This window comes from Diabrotica virgifera, chromosome 4 (assembly GCF_917563875.1).
Source record: "Diabrotica virgifera virgifera chromosome 4, PGI_DIABVI_V3a".
Taxonomy (NCBI): domain Eukaryota; kingdom Metazoa; phylum Arthropoda; class Insecta; order Coleoptera; family Chrysomelidae; genus Diabrotica; species Diabrotica virgifera.
This window is the reverse complement of record NC_065446.1, coordinates 228,824,501-228,850,264: the sequence shown is the minus strand read 5'-3', so window position 1 is coordinate 228,850,264 and position 25,764 is coordinate 228,824,501. Positions and strand designations below refer to the sequence as shown.

Here is a 25,764-nt window from a genome sequence, read left to right as displayed (position 1 = left end):
GTTTTTGTTATTGTATATAAGTTAATGTAGATTTATAAATAAACTTTATTCGATTATATTGTTATAGTTTCATTATTTAATCATTTAAAATTTTCGCTCATTGAGAATTGGGTTCCTTTTCGAATAAAATAAAAACTATATATGTTTACAAAACTATTATCTAAGTACCTAGGTAGCGTGGGGCAGTTCGTAGACGCTTTTAATCCCACTATAAAACTGAACCCATTAAAATATAGGTAGCGTGGGGGAGTTCGTAGTCGCCCCTTTTAGCAGTGCATTGGCATAGGAACACAGATCACTTAGCAACAATAAAAGAATATTTGTAAAAAGTGGCAAATTAGATCTATTAGCAATTTCAGGTCTTCAATTGTAACACTAATTAATTTTATGCTAAAAGGTGGTTTCTAAATTATTTAATAATTTTTATTTTATCTTGTATCGTTATTCTTAGTACCTACCACTATTAGGAATGCTTTAATTTTCTCGCAAATCTTAAAAATCAAGTCGAATTTTCGTAATTAATTTAAAATGCAAAACAAGAATTAATTATGTATTTAAAGTAATATAATCCTTACTACTAAAAAATAATAATACTCTTCTATTAGACTAGCACTATTTTCTTCATATTAACCAAGCTGATTCAGCATAGCCAAAGTGGTTATCCAAGGCAAGTAGGTCTACAATGTAGGAATCTTGATTTGGCAATTACTAAAAGAGTAATCAGTACGTTGGTGGTCCAATAAGTAGTTAGCCTCTCCCCCCGATGGCGCCACTAATGCAAGAGAAATCTACTATCGTGCAACATTCTTGTAGACGGCCTATGCTTAGCCGAGTCAGCCTAGTGCCTAGTACTTTTGTTTTGACCGCGTGTGTAACCGGGCGTGCCTTGGAATTTTAGAAAAATGAAAAAAAGAGCAATATCGGTCGGTGATTCGACTCTTCTTTTTAAGGGAAATTCCGCAGTGAAAACAAAGAGCGCTTGGATACTGTGTATGGTGACTCTTTTTTTTCGATGACGACCGTAAAAAATTGGTTTAACGAGTTTCGACGTGGTCGCACATCGGTATTTGATAAGTCACGCCCAGGTGCCCCGAAAATGGCTACCACGGAGTAGTGATGTTAAAAAAGTAACTATTCGTTACAAAGTACTCGTTACTTACGAATATCGAAAGTAACGATTACTATACAGAGAGGCAAATCGTTACTTTGATTACTTTGATTACTCTGCTTACTTCGTTACTTCGTAGCAATCGTATCAGGGCGAGTACCTATTTGAGTATTGTATCTACAATCGGTTGATATCGGAATCGGACCGATATTCCACGAGTGTTCGGTATCAGTACAGTTAACTAAAATTTTATCTATGAAGGGCGAAGGCTATTAAGAGTTTTACAGGATTACAGGGCGCTGAGAAGTAGCTGAAACAGAGAGAGGTATATCATTTAACAAAGCATGAAAGTATGGACCCAGAAACAGATGTCTATACGATTTGTGGAGGTAGATAATTCACAGAATTTCATAGATGTTCGTTCCTTTGAAAATAAAAATGCAACATATTAGATTTTAATAATAAATACACACTATTCTTATCAGGCCTAGAAAAAAAATAGCTTAGATTGACCGAAAAAAATGTAGAAATGATAATATTTCTAGACTATGATTATCAACTTTAATTATTTTACATGTAGGTATGGCATTGTTTTTATTAGAGCAGGTCATTTAACATTAAAAACACAGGAATAAGTATATTTTTAAATATTACTATATTTAAAAATATATTTATTAATGACGTATTCGTGTTCAGCAATCCCAAAAACCCTCGAGTAATTGTTTGCATCAATTAAGTGCCAAAACCCTCGAAACTATAGATGACGTACATTAGCAGTAACCCTGGGCACCAGGTGCTTCGGAGGTTGGATCTGATTGCGTAGTCGTGTTCAGTGATCCCAAAAACCCCCGAATAACAAAGTCTGACCCTTAATATATTGATTTTGACATGTTTATGTACTTTTGGATGCATTTTATACTGCAATTATGAATTTCCACCCATTTTTCTATTGAAAACTTTTTCCTGTTTCACTATTTCTCTAAAAATCATTTATTTTTTCCTAAATGCCTTGGTCTATGTGTATTGTTGTGATCCAAAAATCTAAAATAATATCTGCCCGGGCCAAAAAAAATTAGGTCAAAACGGCAAACAGGTGTATGTTTTCAAAAAACTTTTGATGTGTACAAGTCTTGCAGTCTTTTCCAATTCAAAAAAAATTAGTAGAATTTATAAAAAAATTCATTTTTAATTATTAATTAGTCTGGACAAAATTATGTTTTTTTTTAATAATTTGTTTTTAATAATTTTTAACATAATAGATAACACATCATTTAACTTCTATCCATTAAATAGATCGGTGAAGGTCGTTGTTATATCGGATCTTATACGAAATACTGAGAAATGCGATTCTCGATATGATTACCGGTACTCAAATACAAAAGTAATCATAGTAATCAAAGTAACGAATACTGTAAATGATTACTTTATACAAAAGTAACGATTTGTAACGAATACTCGAAAGTAACTATAATCACCATCACTACCACGGAGGATAACGTGAAAGAAATCCACGATTTCGTATTGGCAGACCGCCGACTAAAGGTGCGCGAGATAGCTGAGACAGTATGAGGCATCTTACAAGATCGCGTGGCGCATAACCTGCATGACATTTGGGCACAAGAAAGCTGTCGGCACAATGAGTGCCGCATTTGCTCACTCCGGACAAAAAGCGCAAATATGAGACCACTTCGGAGAAGTATCCGAGGCTGTTTAAGCGTAATCCAAAGTTTCTACGTTGTTTCATAACTGTCGACGAAACATGGTTCTACTGGTTCACACCAGAGACCAAGGAACAGTCAATACAGTGGATGTCACCTCGCGAAGCTCCAAAGATGGCGTAGACTGTCCAATTGGCCGGAAAGGTGATGGCCACCATTTTCTGTGATTCAAAAGGCATGATCTATATGAACTTCCTGGAAAAGTACAAAACGGTCACAGGGCTTTACTAGGCCGCATTATTGGGTCGTTTCGACGCCGAATTGCAGAAAAAACAGTCCAATTAGGGAAAAAAAGTACTCTTCTACCATGACAACGCACAGGCTCACACTTCCTCCGTCGCCAAGGCCAAATTGATCGAATTGGGCTACGAACTACTGTCCCATCCACCATGTTCTCCAGATTTGGCCCTACAGGACTTCTTTTTGTTTCCAAACTTGAAAAATCACTCGCCGGGCAGAAATTTAAGTCGACTAAGGAGTTCATCACCGCCACGGAAGCCTACTTTACAGAGCTCGAGAAAACCCGAGACGGGTTAAAGAAGGTGGAACACCGCTGGTTCAAGTGTTTTGAAGGCTTGAAGTACTTATCAGACCGCCCTAGTATTCTCCACGGAAAAAAACGTTAACACTGAACAGTCAAATATATCTCCGAACTGAACCAGTTGTACCTTTAATAAAATCGTTACTTCGATGTAGTATTACTTTTTTCGATCGGACTAAGCATCCTTCTTAACAATTTCGATAAGTTCGTTTACCGATTTACTTAATAATTCTAAGTTTTCTACGGGTCCAAAGGATTTTTCCTTTTTCTTTTCGTCTGAACTATTTTTATCACATGAAGTACTTTGAGTTTCAGTATCACTATCACTTTTAGTTTTGTTTAGGTTTTCTGATTCGCCAGAAGAGCGTTCGTCCCTTGATGAACCGGGACTGATTTCTTCTTTCGAGTCACTTTTGCTTGCAGCTTCATCACATTTATCTAAAAACCAAAATAAGTTGTAAGATAAGTTTATAAAAATAGGACAAGTCTATTAAATAAAATACACAGTGTGGCAAAGACAAATGGAATAAATTCATTATTTCGTAAACGGCGACTTAAAAGAAAAATCCCGAAACAGGTTGATTTTTATTTTTAAATTATGATTTTTTGGCATATATACATTAAGCATTAAAATTAACGCACCACCTTAAAAATGGGACATTTTTTATGTCTTGGATTTCCTAAACCTGTTGTCCCATTTTAGTGATTTTTTTAATATGTTATAGCTTTATTCTTCAAGAGTATCGATGTAATAATATTGTTGCTAAACAGATAAGGGTCATTGTATACCGGGTGTAACAATGATAGTGTGTTTTTTCCTCAAAGTTTGGAACACCCTGTGGAATATTCTGGCGTATATAAAATATTTAAATTAAAACTCAACTGTAGCCTTAAGTTTTCTTAACATTATGCCTTTTGTTTCGTTTGCTTATGTTGGATAATAAAAAAGTTAGGTACTTTAACAACTGGCAACGTTCTTCATCAATACAGGGTGTTTTTAAATAAGTGCGACAAACTTTAAGGAGTAGTTCTGCTAAGGAGCAAAAAAAAAAGAATGTGTGTGTACTTTGTACGCACGTAAGAAGTTATACTTCTACTATATTATAATTTCAACGAAATAAATATAGTTAACCCGGCATTGGTCGCTAGGCTGGTTGTTACGCGAGTGGTGGCGCGTGAGATTTTCTCTCACATATCCAACTTTTGCCTTTCTTTACAAAATTTTACAAAAAAGATGAGGTTTTTGTGTTTTATTATTATTATCTTTATATAAAATGTGACTATTGATGCCGCCAATATTTAACATTGAAAAATATATGATAAGTGACCACCTACAACTAACCCGTGAAACCGAATATAGGATTTTCATATCATCGACCACATCCACGGCGCCTTTTATTACATCATAAAAGGATATTATTTTAGGTTTTAAGGGGAAAAATAAAATTAATATTTATACACAGTTGGTGACGCCGGTGGTCGCTTGATGAGAGAATCTCTCACATGAAGCGCACTGACTCAACAATATGGTGATACTAAGTAAACTGAGTCACTATCTGAGCGGACAAGTCTATTAGATTGTCGAGGGAGGATAGTTAGGAGACTAGAAGGAACTACAGCGCGTATAATTTCCCAGAAAAAAAGTTGTGCGCAATTTTCTGAAACCGTGAAAGAAAATCTCATATAGCGACCACTGGCGGGTTAAATTAAAAAATATGAATCGTCCGGGATTTGAACCCGGGATCTCTCGATCTCTGGTCCAATGCTCTACCAACCAAGCTATCAAGCCCCGTGTTATTGACGTCTCGGATATAATTACACATCACGGTGACAAATAGGTTAAGTGAAGTATAAAAATAGATATTTTATTATCTTACGCCCGAGGAAGACAAATCCAAAGACACAAAAATTGTAATAAATAATACATTTACTAAAAACACTAATATATTATTTTAATGACTTATTTGCGCTGATACATACATAATTTGAAAGATTAGCAACGAACTACATACTGTCTGTCTGCGCATGCGCCAGGGAGTTATAAAATTTCACTCTCGATCGTAAAGAAGTATAACTTCAAAAATAATGACCATTTGCTTTATAAACATATGTCCGCAAATGCTTCGTTACCGAGATACGGGATGTTGAATTTTTTCTTACAAACTGACGATTTATTTATTGCTCTAAAACCGGTTAAGATATGCAAATGAAATTTGGTACGTTTTAAAAGATCGTTATTACGCATTTTTTGGCATACAAATAAGAATTTTATGTTCACCATTGGCGTGCATACGGGTAATATGACCCGTATGCACGCCAATGGTGAATATAAAATTCTTAATAGTATGTCAAAAAATGCGCAATAACTACTTCTTAAAACCTACTAAATTTTATTTGCATATCTCAACCGGTTTTAGAGCAATAAATAAATCGTCAGTTTGTAAGAAAAAATTCAACATCCCGTATCTCGGAAACGAAGCATTTGCGGACATATGTTTATAAAGCAAATGGTCATTATTTTTTCATGCAGCCCTCAATCACCCCTTAAAGTTTGTCGCATTTAATTGGAAACACCCTGTATTGATTAATAACATGGCTAGTTGTTAAAGTACCTTTTTTATTATCCCACCTAAGCAAATGAATCGAAAAGCAAAATGTTAAGAAAGTTTAAGGCTACAGTTGAGTTTTAATTTCAATATTTTATATACGCTAGAATATTCCTCAGGGTGTTCCAAACTTTGAGGAAAAACACACTATCATTGTTACACCCGGTATACAATGACACTTCTCTCTTAGCCTCTATCTTTCCTTCGAGTACCAGTTTCTGAAAAGTGTATCATTCTCCTCGTAATATGTGCCCTAAGTATGCAAGCCTTCTTACTTTTTACATAATCAAAAAGTTATCTATCCTGTAAGCCAATTCTTCTTCATATTTCCTCATTTCTGACTCTGTCCGTCCACGATATTCTGAGCATTTGGTGCAGGCAACACATTTCAAAAACTTCAAGTTTGTTAAAGCAGTTGGTCTTTAACGACCATGCTTCTTTCCAAAAAATAGTTAAATTCCTTTGTAAAAGGTAATATATTTATAAAAATCTCTAAAAAGGGCTATTACCTCCTTAAAAGTTAGGGGTTGTAACTAAGGGATGAATATTTAGGGGATGATATTTCCTACGCCATATTAAAGTGTATTACAAATGGAATAGATCAGTTTTTGTCCCATTCGAAAATCTTTATTTGTTTAAGAGATATAGCCTGGATAAATATTAGTCTGGGATACTCTGTATATTCTTTTAATATTTGCCGTCAATCAGTTTGTTTGGGTGTTCCAACTGAACTATACATATACTATACCAAGATCATTATCAAATAAGTACAAATTCTAATAGAACAACATAAAACCAACTTACAAAATATACACAGACTTTCGTTTTGAATTAGATATACGGCCTATGAATGGCAACACTGCTTCACCGCTGCCCACCCAATGGACTTGATTCGCGCCGACTCATTCAGTCATTCTACAGTGGAAATGCAATTCATTCTCATAAGCAATGTTGCCGGTCTTATCTATCTATACCTAATCGTATTGTAAACTAAACGTCAATCAACTTACCTTTAGGTATATCAAGTTTATTCATTTCCAATTTAATTTTACTCTGTAGTTGTTTTAGGGTAGTGAGCAGCAACGGCGGAGGGACAGCTTCTGGACTATTATATACCAATATTAACGCCCTAATGTCGCCAGCTAATCGTTTGGCCATTTTTAAAATGTTCAAAGATCCTATTTGTTCGCTAAGAGAGACTACCGTGTTGTCTATCATCGTCAGAGTCTGTTCGGAGAGTACATGGGCGGATACCTGAATAATAAATAAATTAGCGATCCTGTTAAACATAAAATATTCTATTATAGAGGATAAACAATGAAATGAACTATAGTTGAACAAAAAATTATTTGATGTCATATCATGCCATAAAACGATTAGAGGCATTTGAAATGTGGTGTTAGCGACGTATGTTGAGGGTCTCGTATATACACTAAACAACTAACATAACTATTGTCCAGAGGCTAAGAAAAGACAAAGAAATTATTAGCACCATAAGGAACAGAAAATTGGCTTACTTCGACCACATTATGCGTAAATAAATACTGACTTCTACAGTTGATTCTACAAGGCAATATTGAGGGCAAGAGAGGCCCTGGACGTAGATGTATATCCTGGTATAGACTGGTCTAACGTCAACTGATCTATTTCGAGCTACTGTGAATAGAATAAGATGGGTCAATGTGGTCGCCAACACATCTAGAAGATAGGCACCTTTATAAAAAGAAACAATGAAATGAAATATAAACTTACGTGCATAGAAATCGGCCCACTTAAAAATTTGGTAATTTTCGATGTCTCATATTTCCTAAACCTGTTGGCCGATTTAGGTAATTGTTTGAACATGTTATAGCCTGATTCTTTAACAATACCACTGTAATAATATTGTTGCTAAACAGGTAAATTTTCATTGTATACCGGGAGTACCAAACAAACTGTGTTTTTTTTTATTAAAGTTCGCATCACCCTGTGGAATATTCTATCATTTATAAAATACTGAAACTAGAACCCAACTATTGCCTCAGGTTTTCTTAACATTCTGTTTTTTGAATCATTCGTTTATGTTGGATAATAAAAAAGTTAGGTACTTTAACAACTAGACATGTTTTTCATCAATACACGGTGTTTCTAAATAAGTGCGACAAACTTTAAGGGATAATTCTGCATGAAAAATTAATGACAGTTGGCTTTATAAACGTATGTCCGCAAATGTTTCGTTTTCGAGATACGGGATGTTGAATTTTTTCTTACAAACTGACGATTTATTTTATTGCTTTAAAACCGGTTGAGATATGCCAATGAAATTTGGTGGGTTTTAAGTCGTAGTTATTGCACATTTTTTGACATACAATTAAGAATTTAATATTCACCGTTAGCGCGCATACGTGTAATATGACTGATCATATTACCCGTATGCACGCTAATGGTAAATATAAAATTCTTAGATTTATGTCAAAAATCCGTAATAACTAGCTCTTAAAACCTACCAAATTTCATTTGCATATCTCAACTGGTTTTAAAACAATAAATAAATCGTCAGATTGTAAGAAAAAATTCAACATCCCGTATCTCGGAAACGAAACATTTGCGGGCATACGTTTATAAAGCCAACTGTCATTATTTTTTCATGCAGAATTACCCCTTAACGTTTGTCGCACTTATTTAAAAACACCGTGTATTGATGAAGAACATGTCTAGTTGTTAAAGTATCTAACTTTTTTATTATCAAACATAAACGAATGAATCAAAAAGCAGAATGTTAAGAAAACCTGGTGCTATAGTTGGGTTTTAATTTCAGTATTTTATAAATGCTAGAATATTCCACAGGGTGATGCAAACTTTGAGAAAAAAAACACAGTTTGATTGGTACACCCGGTATACAATGAAAATTTACATGTTTAGCAACAATATTATTACAGTGGTATTGCTAAGGAATCATGCTATAACATGTTCAAAAAATCACATCAAAATCACAAATCGGCCAACAGGTTTAGGAAATATGAGACATCAAACGTGATCCAATTTTTAAGTGGGCCGATTTCTATGCACGTAAGTTTAGTTGAATAAAAAACTTATTTTTGTTGTAACTGCCCGCTGGAATTGATATTGCAAAGAGCAAAACAACAATTTTACTAATTAACAGAAAATACAAGGAATTTGTATTTTCAATTCCAAAAATTTTGAATTTGAATTCCAAAAAGGAAAATCAGCAGTTGAATGGTAAAGCATAAAATGGTTAGCAGAAAAGTTAATAACAGCAAAAGAAAATGGGTAGTTGAAGCAATGATGGATATTAAAAATACAGTAAATTGCCACGATAATCGAAAGAAAGAAAGATACAAACATCACACACAAAAATAAAAGTAACTATAGTCCGTCCCACCTTGACTTTACAGTATAGGGAGTTTTTAACGCGGTGATGCCGATTTTATCAAAAAGAATTTGTAATTAAACATTAGAGAGCATAAATTAAAACTGTTTTAGAAAGACAATCTACAATTTTAGGATTTGTATGCGTTAAGGTTTATTTGATATACTATAGTTATTACGCGTATGAATCCTAAAATTGTAGATTGCCTTTCTAAAACAGTTTTAATTTAATCTCTCTAATGTTCGATTACAAATTGTTTTTGATAAAACCGGCATCACCGCGCTAAAAACTCTCATAAGGACTGCATTGCCTATGTTCCCTATACTGTAAGGTCAAGGTGGAACGGACTATAGTAAAAAATGGCTGGACACAACGTCGAGAGTTCCCTAAGGATCCATTTTGGGACCGATGCTGTGGAACGTCGTGTAGAACGGGGTATTGGAGTTAAAGTTTGGGGAAGGGGTGAAAACAGTCGCTTTTGCAGGTCATCTAACCATTGTAATGGAAGATAATACAAATCAGGGTATCAGAAAAAAGGGAAACAAGGCTCTGAACAAAGTATCAGTATGAGTTAAAAAAGAAACGTATTAGCGGCGGAGAAAACAGAAGAGTCATACTAAAAGTAAAAAAAGAAAGAGGGACTGAGGAGAAGACCGCCGTTTAGCAAATATAATTTGAAATGTGGGGGGGGGGGGGGTTAGTTCATACAGAAGGACGATGTGTTTAGAACTAGTATACTCTACAGTTCTATATGTGGTTCCGTCTGGGAGGAAGACAAAAAAGTACAAGGAAATGATGATAAGGGCGCAAAAACACTAAAAGTAGTAAGCACATGGTTGGTGGTATAGGTAGGACAACCCAACAATTGCTGTAAAAGTGATAGCAGGAGTTGTACCAATCCAGTTAATGGTAAAAGGAAGGGTGAATATGTACAATAAGACAAGGAGGAATATAAAGAAGATCACGAGGAAAGTAGAAAAAATAGTGTGAGAGAGTGACAGAGAGAGTGATTCGAAGAAAGAACTAAACCAAAGGGGAAAAGCTCATCCCTTCACCATAGTGCACTGGATAAGCTGTAAATTTACATTTAACCAACTTTTATTTCATACATTTTTTGACGGGCCGTGGCGTGGGTCTTTTAAGACCGCTACTTATAAAATAATTAAAAAGACAAATGACGATCGATGCGTCTGGGCTGAAGGATGACGCAAAATATTGTGGTTTTGCATGCTGTCACTTCAGCCAGAAAAGGAAAGAGCTGGTAAAAAAAATAGGAAGGATTACACCCGAAAACACAACAAAGAAAGCAAGAGCTAGTAAATAATACTTCAACATAACGGTAGGGACTATCGCGGTAATTACAAAAAAATAATGTGTGTGTACTTTATACGCACGTAAGAAGTTAATCTTCTATTATATAATTTCAACGAAGTAAATATACTTAACAGGTTATTTGTATTTTATTTAAATATTAAACTAAATTTCTCAAAATTTTTTTATTAAAACAACCAAAAATTAAAAAAAAATATGAGTCGTCCAGGATTGGAACCCGCGACCGGTGCGACCTTCCAATCACTGCCCCAACGCTCTACCAACAACGCCACCAGAGCTTCTTTAAATGACACGTAAGTTTCGGATATAATTAAATAACACGGTGACAAATAGACATATAAAAATGTTATACCTACATAATATTTTATTATCTTAATACAGAGAAAGACAAATCCAAAAATTATAATAAATAATACATTTAATAAAAACACTAGTATATTCTTTTAATGACTTATTTGCGCTGATACAGATAGATACATACCTATCTTGAAAGATTAGCAACGAACTATTACTGTCTGTGTGCGCATGCGCGCAGATTTATGAAATTTTACTCTCAATCGCATCGCGCCTAAAGAAGAATAACTTCAAAAAAGTAGAATATGGTGGGAGTAGTACAAAATAGGCAAAACTAAAAAACAACAAGAACTGAACAAATATAACAATGACAACAGCAACATACTCGAAGTTACACTTGATAAGAGTAGCTTTGAGTATGTCATAGGATATGGAGCTGTTTCACACTATCCTAGAGCAAAAGTACATGCGCTATGGTGATCATGAGCGCCACCTCTTAAAAAAGTAGCCGTGCATCCGAAGGGGAATAGCCGTAACTCGAAAGGGGAAGCTGATCGGAAAAGTAGCCGGGTACTTACTCGAAAAACTAAGTTTAAAAATGGAAAGATTAAACGTTTCTAATAGCTTTATTAGTCTATACTTATGTTAATTCGTAAAAAACTCACCTTCGGAAAAAATAAAGTTAAAAATTCGTAAATAATATCAACAGTCAAAGCCGATCTCTCGTCCAATAGTACAGCATCTACGTAATCCACAAAATAGTTACAAGTAACCAACATATTTATATATTTTCTATCGATATTCTGAAATAAAAGAAAACAGTTAAATTTCATATAGATAAAAATAAGTTTCTTATTATCATGAGAGCAGATTTTTTTCTACTTATCTGTTTTCAGACATAAAAAGCCCACATTTGATTTTGCCCACAGAATTAAAAAAAAAAGAGTGTGCGTGTGTGTACTTTGTACGCACGTTTATACTTCTATTATTATGATTTCAACGAAATAAATACATTTTAAACAGTTTAATTACTGTATTTTTATTTAAATATTAAAGTACTTTTTAAACTTAAAATAATACCAAAAATCAAAAATAACGTTAATACGTCATTTATTTATGAACTGAAGTCTCCCAGCAATTACTTTTCCTTTGATGAATCGTAGAAAATCTAAAAAACGTCAGATTTTCTACATCATCATCATTCTCTATGCCTTATCCCTATGCGGGGTCGGCTTCCCTAATTGCATTTCTCCACACAATTCTATCTTGGGTCATATCAATATTAATCCCCTTTACCAACATGTCCTGCCTAATCGTCTCCCCCCACGTCTTCTTTGATCTTCCTCTCCTACTCCTTCCAGGAATCTGTACTTCAGCTACTCTTCGTATTGGGTGATTAACGTCTCGACGTTGAACATGACCAAACCATCTCAACCTATGCTCTCTCATTTTGGCATCAATTGGTGGCACACCTAGACTTCCCCTAATATACTCATTTTTAATTTTATGCTTTCTTGTCACTCCACTCATCCATCTAAGCATTCTCATCTCCACCACATGCATTCGTTGTTCCTCTTTCTTTTTCACTGCCCAACATTCAGTTCCGTACATCATAGCCGGTCTTATGGCTGTTTTATAGAATTTTCCTTTCAGCTTCATTGGAACTTTTCTGTCACACAACACACCACTCGCTTCCTTCCACGTCATCCATTCAGCCCTAATTCTATTGCATGCATCTCCATCTATTTCTCCATTACTCTGTAATACCGATCCCAAGTACTTAAAACTATTGCATTTTACAATCAGTTCACCATCCAAAGATACCATTTTATTTGTAGTAACTCCATCTTTAAATGAACATTCCAAATACTCTGTCTTTGTCCTACTAAGTTTTAAACCTTGTTCCACCAGAGCTCGTGTCCACTGTTCCAGTTTTTGTTCTAAGTCTCTTTCACTATTTCCTACTAACACGACATCATCAGCATACATTAAGCACCATGGAATGTTACCCTGTAGTTTCGCTGTTATCTGGTCCAAAACTAATGAGAATAAATACGGACTAAGCACCGAGCCTTGGTGCAATCCTACTTTCACATGAAATTTATCAGTCTCTCCCACACCTGTCCTAACACTAGTCGTTACTCCCTCATACATATCCCTCACAATCTTTACATATGCACCAGGGACTCCTTTCTTATTGAGCGCCCACCACAGAATCTCGAGGAACTCTATCATATGCTTTCTCAAGATCAATGAATACCATATGAGCGTTTGTTTCTTTACTCCTGTATTTTTCCATCAACTGCCTTATAATCAAAATTGCGTCTGTTGTTGACCTGCCCTCCATAAAGCCAAATTGATTCTGGGATATGTCGGTCTCTTCACGTATCCGTCTATCAATTACTCTCTCCCATATTTTCATGGTGTGGCTAAGCAGTTTTATAGTTTGTACACTGCTGTATAATATCTCCCTTATTTTTGTAAACAGGTACTAGTATACTGCTTCTCCATTCGTCTGGCATTTGTCCAACTTCCATAATTCTATTAAATAAACCTGCTAGCCCTTGTTCCTGTCCCTCCCAATGCTTTCCATACTTCCCCAGGAATATCATCTGGTCCTACCGCTTTTCCTTTCTTTATTTTATGAAGCGCTTGAGCCACTTCCGCGTTTGTTATTTTGGTGACCATTGCTGCTATTGTCTCCGTTGACTCCACAGGCTGTCTGTCAAATTCTTCATTTAATAAGCTGTCAAAGTACTTTCTCCATCTCTTTTTGACATCCTTTTCGTGAACTAGTATTTTATTATTTTCATCTCGGATACATCTAATCTGATTAAAATCTTTTGCTTTCTTTGCTCTCTGTTTGGCTATTTTATCTTCGTTTCGCCTTCCCTGGTATCAAGTTGATCGTATAGGTTTGAATACGCTTCTGCTTTTGCTACTGCTACTTTCGCTTCCTTTTTCGCGACCATATAGTTTTGAAGATCTGTGTTGGATCTGTTTTCTTGCCACTTTTTATATAATTTTCCCTTCTCTTTTATTTTTCCTTGAACTTCGTTTGACCACCACCAAGTCTCTTTATCCTCAAACTTTTTTCCTGACGTTTTCCCCAGTATTTCAAGAGCAGTCTCTCAAATACTACTGGCCATTTTTCTCCAAATTGTAGTAGGGCTTCCTTTCATGTTCCAACATATTTCCTCTACTATTCTTTCCCTGAATAGACCTTCTTTCTCATCTTTTAGCATCCATCACTTGATTTTTTGTGGTCCTCTCCGATATTTTGGTTTAGTTTCACTTTTTACTTCGATGTCCACAACAAGCAGCGTATGTTGTTGGCTTACTGTCTCACTAACTATTACCTTGCAGTCCTTGCATTCACGTATGTCTTCTTTCCTTATCATGAAATAGTCTATTTGGGATTGATGTTGTCCACTTTTGTGCGTAATAAGTTGAGTTTCTCTCTTTTTAAAGAATGTGTTCACAATCGCCATATCTAGTGCTGTTGCTAATTCAAGCATATCATCTCCAGATTCATTTGTAGTTCCAAAGCCTAATCCCCCATGTATTGCTTCGTATCCTACCTTGGCTTGGCCCACATGTGCATTGAAATCACCTCCTATTATAACTTTCTCCTCTGACGGAATATCACTCAGGACGTCTCCTAATTGGTCATAGAAAGCTCTTATTTCATTCTCACCCAGACCTGTTTGAGGAGCATACACCCACACAACATTCAATACCTCATTATCAATTACAAATTTCACTGACATCATTCTATCACTCGTTCTTACAACTTCCACTACGTTATCTTTCATTTCACTATCAGCAAGTATACCAACTCCATTTCTAGTGTTACTACTCCCTGCATACCACAATTTGTATCCTCCACCTAGTTCTTTTGCCCTTTGTCCTTTCCACCTAGTTTCTTGAATGCAAGCAATTTGAACTCTCCTTCGTTTGAGCGCATCCACTAACTCCAGACTCTTACCTGTACGACTACCAAGATTCCACGACCCTATCCTGATTTTTCTAACCTGCAATGATGTTACCCCTGAGATAGTCCTGACCCGGAAATCCGAACGGAGGCTCATTTTACTTCCGGCACATTTTACCTCAGGAGATGCCATCATTTCGGTATAAGTTTTTTTTATATCATTGGAGAAGGTCTTTTCATTATTATGGCCTGAAAAGATTTTGTTTGGATATTTGATGCCTGAATGCCTTTTCTATCAGCACCATACCCTGCCCTGCACGTTTAGCCAATACACCACCAATGCAACCAAAGTGCAGTATTACCCCACACCCGCCTGCATTTTTCTGTATAGGCCAGGATCCCCACTGTAAGGACTGCCCTATAAGCCAATGTATTGTTGCCCGTATCCCGCCACTAGGAGGCACGTACTTTAGTCGGGACACTTGGCTCACATTCGGGTCAGATTTTCTACACAAATTATTAATTTTCTTTTCATTATATTTTAATATTAATTAATAAATATTAATTAAATATTCCCAACGAAGACAAATCCAAAGATACAAAAATAATAATAAATATATTTACTGAAAACACCAATATATTTATTTTTTTCACACTTTATTTGCATTGATACATACGTAACTTGAAATATTTAGCAACTAATTTCTTACTGTCGGTATGCACGTACTTCATACTGTCGCTTTATAAAAATTCTCTCTAAACATTTTTTCCAAACGCACGTAAAAAAGTATAACTTAGAAAAAAATTGCAGACATTTTTCTGCGATATCTACCAGTGAGATTTAAAAAAACACCCTTACCTGAGATTTATAAATGTCCAACCACAATTTTGGAAAATACGTGGAATGTAACGGTACAGCTTCGAAACCAACGATGGCGCTTAAAGTTATCAGTACTTCGGTAACAGATTCGTTATTTACAGCCAATCTAAATATCATATCGATAAAATCGTGATACGGATTGTAAAATTTGTCCAAGGCTAAGTCGTATTCTGGATCCACCCCCTAAAAATAAAAAAATATAATTTCTCACAATTTTTTAGTACCTCGTGTAGTATCAACTATAATATTATTTTTACAACCCTAGATCGCAACGCAAACGATTATTCTAAAGCTAAAGTGAATAGATTTGAATTATACTGCCGGCCTATTCGATTCTTCTTCTTATTGCACCGTCCCTTTTCGAAGATTGGCGATCCAAATAGCAACTGTAGCTTTGGAAACTGCTACATGCAAAATTTCATCTTTTGCCTTGTACTTTACCTTCTAATATGATTTGAAGTAGTTCATATCTTTCCCCTCTCAACACATGGCCCAAGTATTGTATTTTTCTTAATTGGATTCATCATCATCATCCTGGTGCTACAGCCCTTAGAGGGCCTCGACCTTCTCAAGCGTTCTACGCCATTCTGTTCTGTCCCTTGCCTGCACTTTCCAGTTGCCGACTCCGATCTTCTCGGCATCTTGTGTTACCCCGTCCATCCACCTCAACTTTGGTCTACCCCGTCTTCTCATTCCCACGGGTTGAGCTGTTAGAATCCTTTTTGTGTTCGATTCAGGGGCTCGGGCTACATGTCCTGCCCACTGCAGGCGATTTCACTTAATTATAGTGATAATATCTTTTCCACCAAACGTTTGCTTGTAGATATTCTGCAGTTCAAAGTTATATCTACGCCTCCATATTCCGTTCTCACAAACCGCTCCGAATATCTTTCTCCGAGTACCTTTCTTTCAAAAATTGATAGAGCGGATTCATCTGTTTTAGTTAGCGTCCACGCCTCTGAACCATATGTGAGAACGGGGACTATCAATGTTCTATACGAGTTTTTTGAGACAGACGTTTGTTAGATAAGTACTTTGATAGACCATGATAACACCTGTTTGCAATTATTATTCGCCTTTTTATTTCCTCAAATGTGTCATTATTGGAGTTAACCGATGTCCCTAGATATATGAACTCTTTGACCGCTTCGAAGTTTTGGTCATTGATGATTAGATCTGCATCAACATTTCCAGCTCTTGTGTTTGTGTTGGTCGCCATGAATTTTGTTTTATTTTGATTTATATGTAACCCCATTAGTTCTGCTGCTGCTACTAGATCGGTTAGGATTTCCGCAGTTCTCGCCCTGGTTCTTGTTATAATGTCCACGTCATCTGCATATGCAAGAATTTGGACTGATCTATTAAATATTGTTCCTCTGCTATCTAAATTAGCGTCTCGTACAACTTTTTCTAAGGCTACATTAAAAAGCTGACACGCCAGCGCATCTCCCTGCCTTAACCCCTTATGTATTTCGAATGGGGTTGACGAGTCGTTTTGAATTTTTACTGCTGATAGCATCTTCGCCATTATCACTTTTATCATAGATATGAGTTTTTTTGGAATTACCAACTCATTCATAGCATTGTAAAGACTTGGTCTTAAGACACTGTCATATGCCGCTTTAAAATCGACAAAAATATGGTACATATCTATGTTAAACTCTTGCTTAATTGGAATATTCTTAGTAATTCTTTTTGTTAATTGATGTGCCGAAGTACCCCATTGTTAGAAAATTTTTGTACCCATGGAATTCTCAACATCCGTCTGTATATATATGTTACCGGCCAAACCCGGATAAACTAGTTTGTCCTAAACGCGATGGGATAAACTGTAGTTTATCCTGATATTAATACGGACACTGCAGGACCCACTCCTAGTACAGCCTAGTATAAACATTATAGTGTACCTGCAAAGCCAAAATGAATAAATAAACTGAATAAAATATTCTGTAATTGGAAAATAATCATTTTTATTAAAACGATATTGATTCGCCGTTAAAACTAATGAACAATTGGTAATACAAACAATCATATTAAAAAAAAAATGTGTGTGTACTTTGTACGCACGTAAGAAGTTATACTTCTATTATATGATTATATGATTATAAACGAAATTAATATACTTTTTATTTATATTTTATTTAAATATTAAATTAATTTATACTTACTACTTCTCAAACATTTTTATTAAAACAGTGCCAAAAATTAAAATAAAAAAAAAATAAAACACACACAAACACACTAAAAATGCCACAAATGATTTCTGAACATTAATTGTCGGAAAATTTTTTAACTAAATACGTATTTTCTGAAAATAAAATTATATAATAAATATACTTACAATCATAAAATGTATAAAAAAAAAAATAAAAAAATAAAAGTTTCTGTTGGGATTCGAACCAACTTACCACGCGGCTGGTATTTGCGTTGTATTGGGATTCTCTCGCATTAAAACTGCGCCACAGAGACAGCTTTTCATTATGTGCGAAGATCGTCTAACTAAACAGATTTACGCTTTTGACATTTTTAACTTATGTAAATTAAATTATTTTGATTTTGAATTGAAATGATTTAGAATTGAAAAAATACAACAAAACATAGAGTAAGAAGACAATATATTATGTAAATATAAATATAAATTATGTAAATAAAAGTATTACATACTACTTATGTATTTTGGTAGGTTCAAGGTAGGTATCGGAGCCCGTATAACGACTAATAAATTTCGCAATCACTTGCGTCGTGCAAAGTGGCTATGTTCAAATATCATAACAAAATTTGATCAACTATCTATAAAACACTTACCAGTGAAAGATTCTTTAGCTTTGAATAAGCGAGATCTGCGGCACTCATACTAGGCACAGTTTGATGAGCTTTCACATTGGCATGAAACAATCATCTCTTCTATGTAAATAAGTCCAAAAATATAATATGAAAACTATTTAAAAAGGCAGTATAACCATTAACTAACTTTTTGTTTGTTGTTTCTCTTCCTACAAATTTTAAAACGCAACAAGCATACATTATAACCAAACCATGCACAGTCCCACAGCTGCCATATTGGATAATTTTTGTCATGTCATTTGAACATCCAATCAGAACAAAGTTATAATGCGCATGCGCCCGGTCGCTAGGTTTTCCCATATAAAATTTCACCGTCATTACGCCCGTAAAGAAGTATAACTTCAAAAATAATCAGTGTTTTTTATAAAAGCAATAATTTACCTCAATTATAAAAATTATTATTTATTTTCCCATGGAGTGTTTTGGCACTTAGAATTGCGGAGTATCATTGCCTTTTACACTTGCATCTGTTTGTACAACATATTTTCCAATTACAGAGTATTTTATTCAGTTTATCTATTAATTTTGGTTTTGTAAGTATATTATAAAGGCCCTACTAGTTTATCCTGAAGTGTCCGTAATAATATCAGGATAATCTAGTTTGGCCCAAGCCAAACTAGTTTATCTTATCGGGTTTAGGACAAACTAGTTTATCCTAACGCGTTCAGGTTTATCCTAACGACAAACTAGTTTGTCCTGAAATCGGGTTTGGCCGGTAACATATACATCTCAAAGGAATCTATTCTCTTTTTTCTGTTTCAGAGTCCATTGTCCAACTTTCACAGCCATATAGCAAGACTGAGCTCCAGATTAAGGTCTGATCTTGTAAAAAATGTTCACATGTTCATGAAAGTTTTCGTCGAATGTTCGATTCTTGATCGGATTGTCGATTGTTCAATTGCCATTGGTGAAAATACAACCAATGTTTGCACGAGACATTCGAGGAATGAAAACTCAATTATTATTTGTAATTGGAGTTCTTCTTTTTCTTTTTGTGTCGACATGACTCAGTCTGTTTTTCAATGTGCCTCCAGTAAGTTGTCATTCCATTGTTTTCGTGGTCTTCCCACTGATCGTCTTCCTATTGGGGAACCGTCTCTCGCCGTCCTTCCTACTCTGTTTGTTGTAATTCGGCTTATGTGGTCGTTCCATTCTACTCTTCTGTTTTTTACCCAGTTATTAATGTTGTCCACTTTACATCTCCGTCGTATATCTGCACTTCTAGCTCTATCCTATAGTGTCTTACTATGGTGGTACGTGTGTTGTTACCCCCGATCATGGGGTTGATTTGTTAAAACACTATTTACCAGAATATATTTAGAAGACTAAATTCGACAGTAATTAGTTGGTGGACAACGTCTCTGATCTAACCACGTCGATGTCTGAATAATGAATAATCTCTTCTTTACTTTCTCCGTATCTATAAATAAATCGTAATTGTTTTATTATGATTGACTACACCTGAATGTGACCATGAATTCCTAATAGTAACATAATTGCTGACTTCAGTGTTTTCAAAACGAGTGGCCTACATTACAAAACCAATGTCACCCATTTACGTAATGTAAACAATACATGTAAATAATATTTGTTTAAGACTTTTTAAAAATTAAATCGATATGGATTACTCTTATTTTTTGGATGCTAATATAAATCCTGTACACTTCGCGTCAAAAAAAACTGGTACAACTCTTATAACCGAAAATCGTGTTTTTCAAGTTGTGTAAGTTGATCTTGTCACAAGTGTCATTCCAATTTATAGGGCAACGTTGCCAGTTCAACGAAAATATTATATCAAACTAGGTAAAAACGGGGCTGTGCGACAGACCGCATTTTTTAATATACTAAAAACTAAAACAATTGTAATTTACCGTCATCTCAATTAAGTATCCATACATTGATTCGTGTTTTATTATAATTTATGAAAATATTTCAATTCAAAAATAATGATAGATAATAAATCTTGACATGACTTTAAATTATTATGTTTAATGTCAAATCGAGAGGTGTGATTGGTTTCTCGTAAATTGTAGGACAAAACTGCATTAAGTTGTGTAGAATAAATAAAACACACTGGAAAAATTAAAAACTTAATTTGAAATTAATACAAAATGAATAACTTATACAGTGAACAAGTGTGTAATTTAAATATAGGTATGTATTACAATTAGAAATATACATTTTAAACGTTATTTTTTTGTATTTAGATTTAGTGCAATTCCGTTATCTGTGATGGCAACAACGAAGTGATTCACGAACCGTAATTGTCAGTCTGGACACAGGTTTACATTGGGAAAAAAAAGTGTACCAGTTTTATATGACGCGAAGTGTACATTACCATCGATTTTTCGAAGGGCTTCCATATCTGCTATTTCTAGAATTCTTTTTGTCCTTTCTGTATCAGGTCGTGTTTCCGCCGTATATGTCATTTTCACTTCTTTTCCGATATTTTTATTTCTCCATATTGTTTCATTAAGGCAACCTGCAGCTCTGTTTGCTTTGTTCACTTGATCTTCCACTTCTGTTTCGAGCTTTCCATAACTAGATAGTGTGGGGCCTAGATATTTAAATTCCATGACTTGTCCCATTATCTGACCTCCCAGCTCTAATTTACATCTTATTAGATTTGCTGTTATAACCATGCATTTGGCCTTTTTTGGAGAAAGTAACATATTAAATAATCTAGCGGTTATATTAAATTGGTGCAGCATACGTTGTAAATCATCTTCACTTTGAAAGATTAGTATTGCGCCGGCTGCATAGCAGATTATTTTAAGTTGTTTTTCTCCCATTTGGTATCCTTTTTTAGTTCTTACTTTTTTATTATTTCATCCATGATCAGGTTGAACAATAGAGGACTCAGGGAGACTCTTATCCCATTGCCAGCTTCAATTGGGTCAGTTAATTCTTTATCTACTTTTACTTTTATTGTGTTGTTCTGGAAGATATCTTTTATGATTTTAATTACTTCTACAGGTACCTCTCTTACGTATAATAAATGGATAACGTCCTTTAATTTGACCCTGTCAAATGCCTTCTAAGGTCCACGAAAAAGTATGCCGGTTTATTGTATTCTAATGATTTCTTTTGATCATGCCTCATTATAAATATAGCGTCGGTGTATGATCTTCCCTACCTAAAACCTTGTTGTTGTTGTTCTAATAATTGTAATTGGGGTTGTACTGCCAATTTTGTTTATTTCTGGAAACAGCTTTCTTTTCACAGAACTATTTGAGCCGTAGAGGCATAACGCAGAAAAAAAAATGAAGTCGATGTACAGTCTCATACTCCTCGTTCTATCTCCCTATCTGTCATTTTTTATATTTTTATAGCTCTCCCATAACGAAAAACGTGGTTCTGTAGAGAGGTGAAAGGAAAATGGAAAGAAAAGAAAAAGCTTACTTGAAGTACATGTCAAACAAGACAAAACAAGCGTAAGAAGATTACAAGAGCATAAGAAATCGCCTTAATTGTGTCCAGAAATTTATATTTACTTAACATATTACTTAATTTTTTATTTTCTACTTACCCTACTGCATTCCAGCTGATTATGGGGAACAGTCATCTGAACCATTGGCCTCAAAGGTCTCGCTCCTCCTTTGACTGTGAGGATTGGTAACGAGTGGCCTTTTCTAGGAAAATATGGTCCTAAAGGTACAGCATCCTGACTATCTTGGAATGCAGAATGACAATGAGAGAGTAGCGGTACCAGAACTTGCATAGTCTCTGATGCCATGATCACAACAAATTCTTTAAGTAATTCTAAAATAAAAAAACATATTGCTTAGGTTGCAAAATTTTGTAAGAAGGTTACACCAGAAACCAAAAAGTCAAAAGCAGTAGCATAGTTTAAAAAAGAATAGTTGGTCAACGCAATGAATAAATTTGTTTGATTCTAGTTAAGACAGTCACCACCATTTGTCAGGGTCGCAACGTCACGCGGAACTACGATAACTCCAAAATGCATAGACATCAAGTTGGATACGATACTATTCATAACACACCAACTACCAACTCACCATTAATTCAATTTCTAAATATATTCTTCCATATATTTATTTTTCTTAATATGTATGCGAGTTGGTGTGTTATGAATAGGTTCGTATCCAAGTTGATGTCTATGCAATTTGGAGTTATCGCAGTTACGGGTGACGTTGCGAGTCTGACAGAAATGGTGGTAACATCTATCTCAATTAGAATCAAACAAATTTATTCACTGAGTTGACAAACTATTCTTTTTTAAACAACGGTTATAGGTTAAAATTCTAACAGGATCTGCTACTTAGACTGGAATACTTTATTTGTAGTCTTATTCTTTCCCTTAGTGTAATCATAATAATATGGTCTTCAATAAATACATTATATGTCCATTCTATCAAATTTTTGTCATTACATGTCAAATGAAACTTGTTTCTATAAACTGTATGTATTAATCTACTGATATTAATATAAGAATTATTATAAAGTCCGTTTGCTCAACTGAGACGTACTTTGACAGATTCAGAGTAGGAAACATACACAAAACACAAAAATTCCTACCTTACACTATTAACAGCTCAAAAAAACTTAATTTTTCATTAAAAAAAGAAGCATTATTGGAAATAGTGGGAGTGTATATTAAACTCATACAAGGTTGTGGAATTTATTTCATCAAAATATTGCTATTTTGTACAATAAATAATTTTCTCATTTGGTATTAATACATTATATTATACTGTAAATAAATAATTGATTGCACGTGTACTTGTTTGAACAGTAATTTCCAGCCATGTACATGTACATGTCTAGTCTGTCAAAATGTAATTAACTTCGCAAAAAATAATTACCAAAATTACTAGACAGTTGTCTGAGATAAGCGAACCGACTATTCACATAAGGGAATAATGCTTCTATTCAGTGATATTACTAGCTTTACATCTCATAAATCTCATAGACAAGGCGAAAACGGCGGGTTCGTTGGAAAAAATATTCCCATGAGATTTTTTTGCATAATCACATTCGTGAGACACTCTAGAATAAGGTTCAAGAAGTTGCCCACGCGAAAAGTGGTCAATTTTTTTTAACAATTTTTTTTAATCAAATTGCAAAACTCAATATTTTCGGCCCGGATAATTTTTTTAGGTTTTTTAGGCCATTCTGGACAAAAAAGGTCTCTTATAATGTTTCTCTAAAGTTGATTGTCTTCGAGTTATAAGCAATTTAAAATTGAAAAAAACGAAAAATGGCGATTTTCAAGGCTTAATAACTCGGTTAAAAGTTACTATTATGAAAGTCAGAAAGTGACTAAATCAAAGATTAAAGTCACCCCTACAAGATCCTGAAGAAATTTTTGTCAATATTTTATTACTAAGCTGTTATTTATAAGTCACATTAGGCAATATTTTATTACCAAGCTGCCGTCAATGGTGAGTGCGAGAGCGATGCCATTCCGGCAGTCAATGGTCCATCTTACTCGTACTCGTTTACGATCTTACTGCTCATTTTTAATAATTAAAAATAACAGCTTAGTAATAAATTAATGACACAAATTTGTTTAGGATCATTTAGGGCTTTAAACTTTCATTTAGTCACTTTCTGACTTTCATAATAATTTTTAACCGAGTTATTAAGTCTTAAAAAGGGTCATTTTCGCGTTTTTCAAATTTTAAATTGCTTATAACTCGAAAAAGATCAACTTTAGAGAAAAATTACGAGAAACCTTTTTTGTCCAGAATGGTCCAAAAACCTAAAAAAAATTGTCCGCACCGAAACAATTTATTTTTGCAATTTGATTAAAAAAATATTGCTAAAAAAAATCTGGACCACTTTTCGCGTGGGCGGCTTTTTGAACCTTATTCTGGGGTGTCTCCCGAATGTTAGTATGCAAAAAAATCTCATGGGAATATATTTTCCAACGAACCCGCCGTTTTTGTCTTGTCTATCATATAAGAAACAACATCTCATAAATCTTAAGGGGATAGGAGCAAAATTTCGGCTCCAATGCTTTTAAATGCATTAATTTTTTTCGAATCCTGAGAAAACTAATAAGTATTTTTGAAAAATTTAAACGCAAAATGAAATATTACGTTATTACCGAAGGCCGAAAGTCCCTGAACACTTCTATAGTGCTTATTTTAATAAGTTACAGGGGTGAAAAAAGAGAAGTGTAATTTTTAATTTCAAATATCTCATTCAAGAGAACCTTTATATTTATCCTAAGGGACTTTCAGCCTTCGGTAATAATGTAGTCTTTCATTCTGCGTTTAAATTCTTCAAAAATATTTAAGTATTAGTTTTTTCAGGATTCGAAAAAAGGAACACTATTTCCTTGGTGATATTTTCCAAATCGAACATTCGCTATCTTTGTCATATAACGCACTCAGTCGAACAAGACTACTAAATATTTGACACGGCTTCAGGAATATTTTTAGTTGTTTATTAAATAATATTTAATAATATTTTAAATTAATAAAAAGTTAGGTAGGTAAAGTTTTCAATTCTAATAGCAATATTAATAATATTGAAAAATATTAAAAATATTACTAACAAGATTTTTAAATTAAAAAACTGATTGGTCCATTTCCCTGGTAACACCTCCAAGGCTTCTAAAATTTGCAAGCCAGATGGATGCTGCAGTGAAGACAAAGGGAGAGAATTCTAAAAGTTGCAATTCACAACCCCCGTCTGCAGCTTGGTAAAGTTCCAACGGAAAATGGACCTAGTTACTCTATAGGAGTAATACTAATATAACCTAATATAACATAAAATAAAAATAAAACTGTATACAGTATTTCTCATGATCATTTTTCAGTGCGTAACAAATGATAGGAAAAAGGGTAAGTCCGTGATAATACACATTTATGACATTTATTCTAACATGACATTTTAGTTAAATCTGACAGTTGTCACATTTTATTTTCAATTTGGAATAAAAGCAAATCAAAAGTGTTTCTTGCATTTATAAAATGGTATTTTCTTTGATTTGTATAGTCTTATAAATTATACAGATTATACTTGTAATATTATTATCTAATTAAAAAAAAATTATTGAAGTTACAACGCTTTACAACGCTTTACGGACGTAATGACGGTGAAATTTTATATGGTAAAACCTAGCGATCGGGCGTATGCGCATTATAACTTTGTTCTGATTGGATG

General features: G+C 34.4%; 1 protein-coding gene across 2 annotated transcripts in view; it reads right to left on the bottom strand.

Annotated features, from left to right (window-relative positions):
- Positions 1-537: 537 nt before the first annotated feature.
- LOC114327388 (ubiquitin carboxyl-terminal hydrolase 34) overlaps positions 538-25,764 on the bottom strand; it is a 273,865-nt gene continuing 248,638 nt past the window's right edge. For both annotated transcript variants that reach the window (XM_050649892.1, XM_050649893.1), the window contains exons 36-40: positions 22,157-22,389; positions 15,763-15,966; positions 11,635-11,772; positions 6,984-7,227; positions 538-3,805 (exon numbers count right to left, since the gene is read on the bottom strand). In XM_050649892.1, coding sequence (XP_050505849.1) covers positions 3,543-3,805; positions 6,984-7,227; positions 11,635-11,772; positions 15,763-15,966; positions 22,157-22,389 — 1,082 coding nt within the window. In that variant the 3' untranslated portion in view covers positions 538-3,542. The remainder of the gene's footprint in view (positions 3,806-6,983; positions 7,228-11,634; positions 11,773-15,762; positions 15,967-22,156; positions 22,390-25,764) is intronic.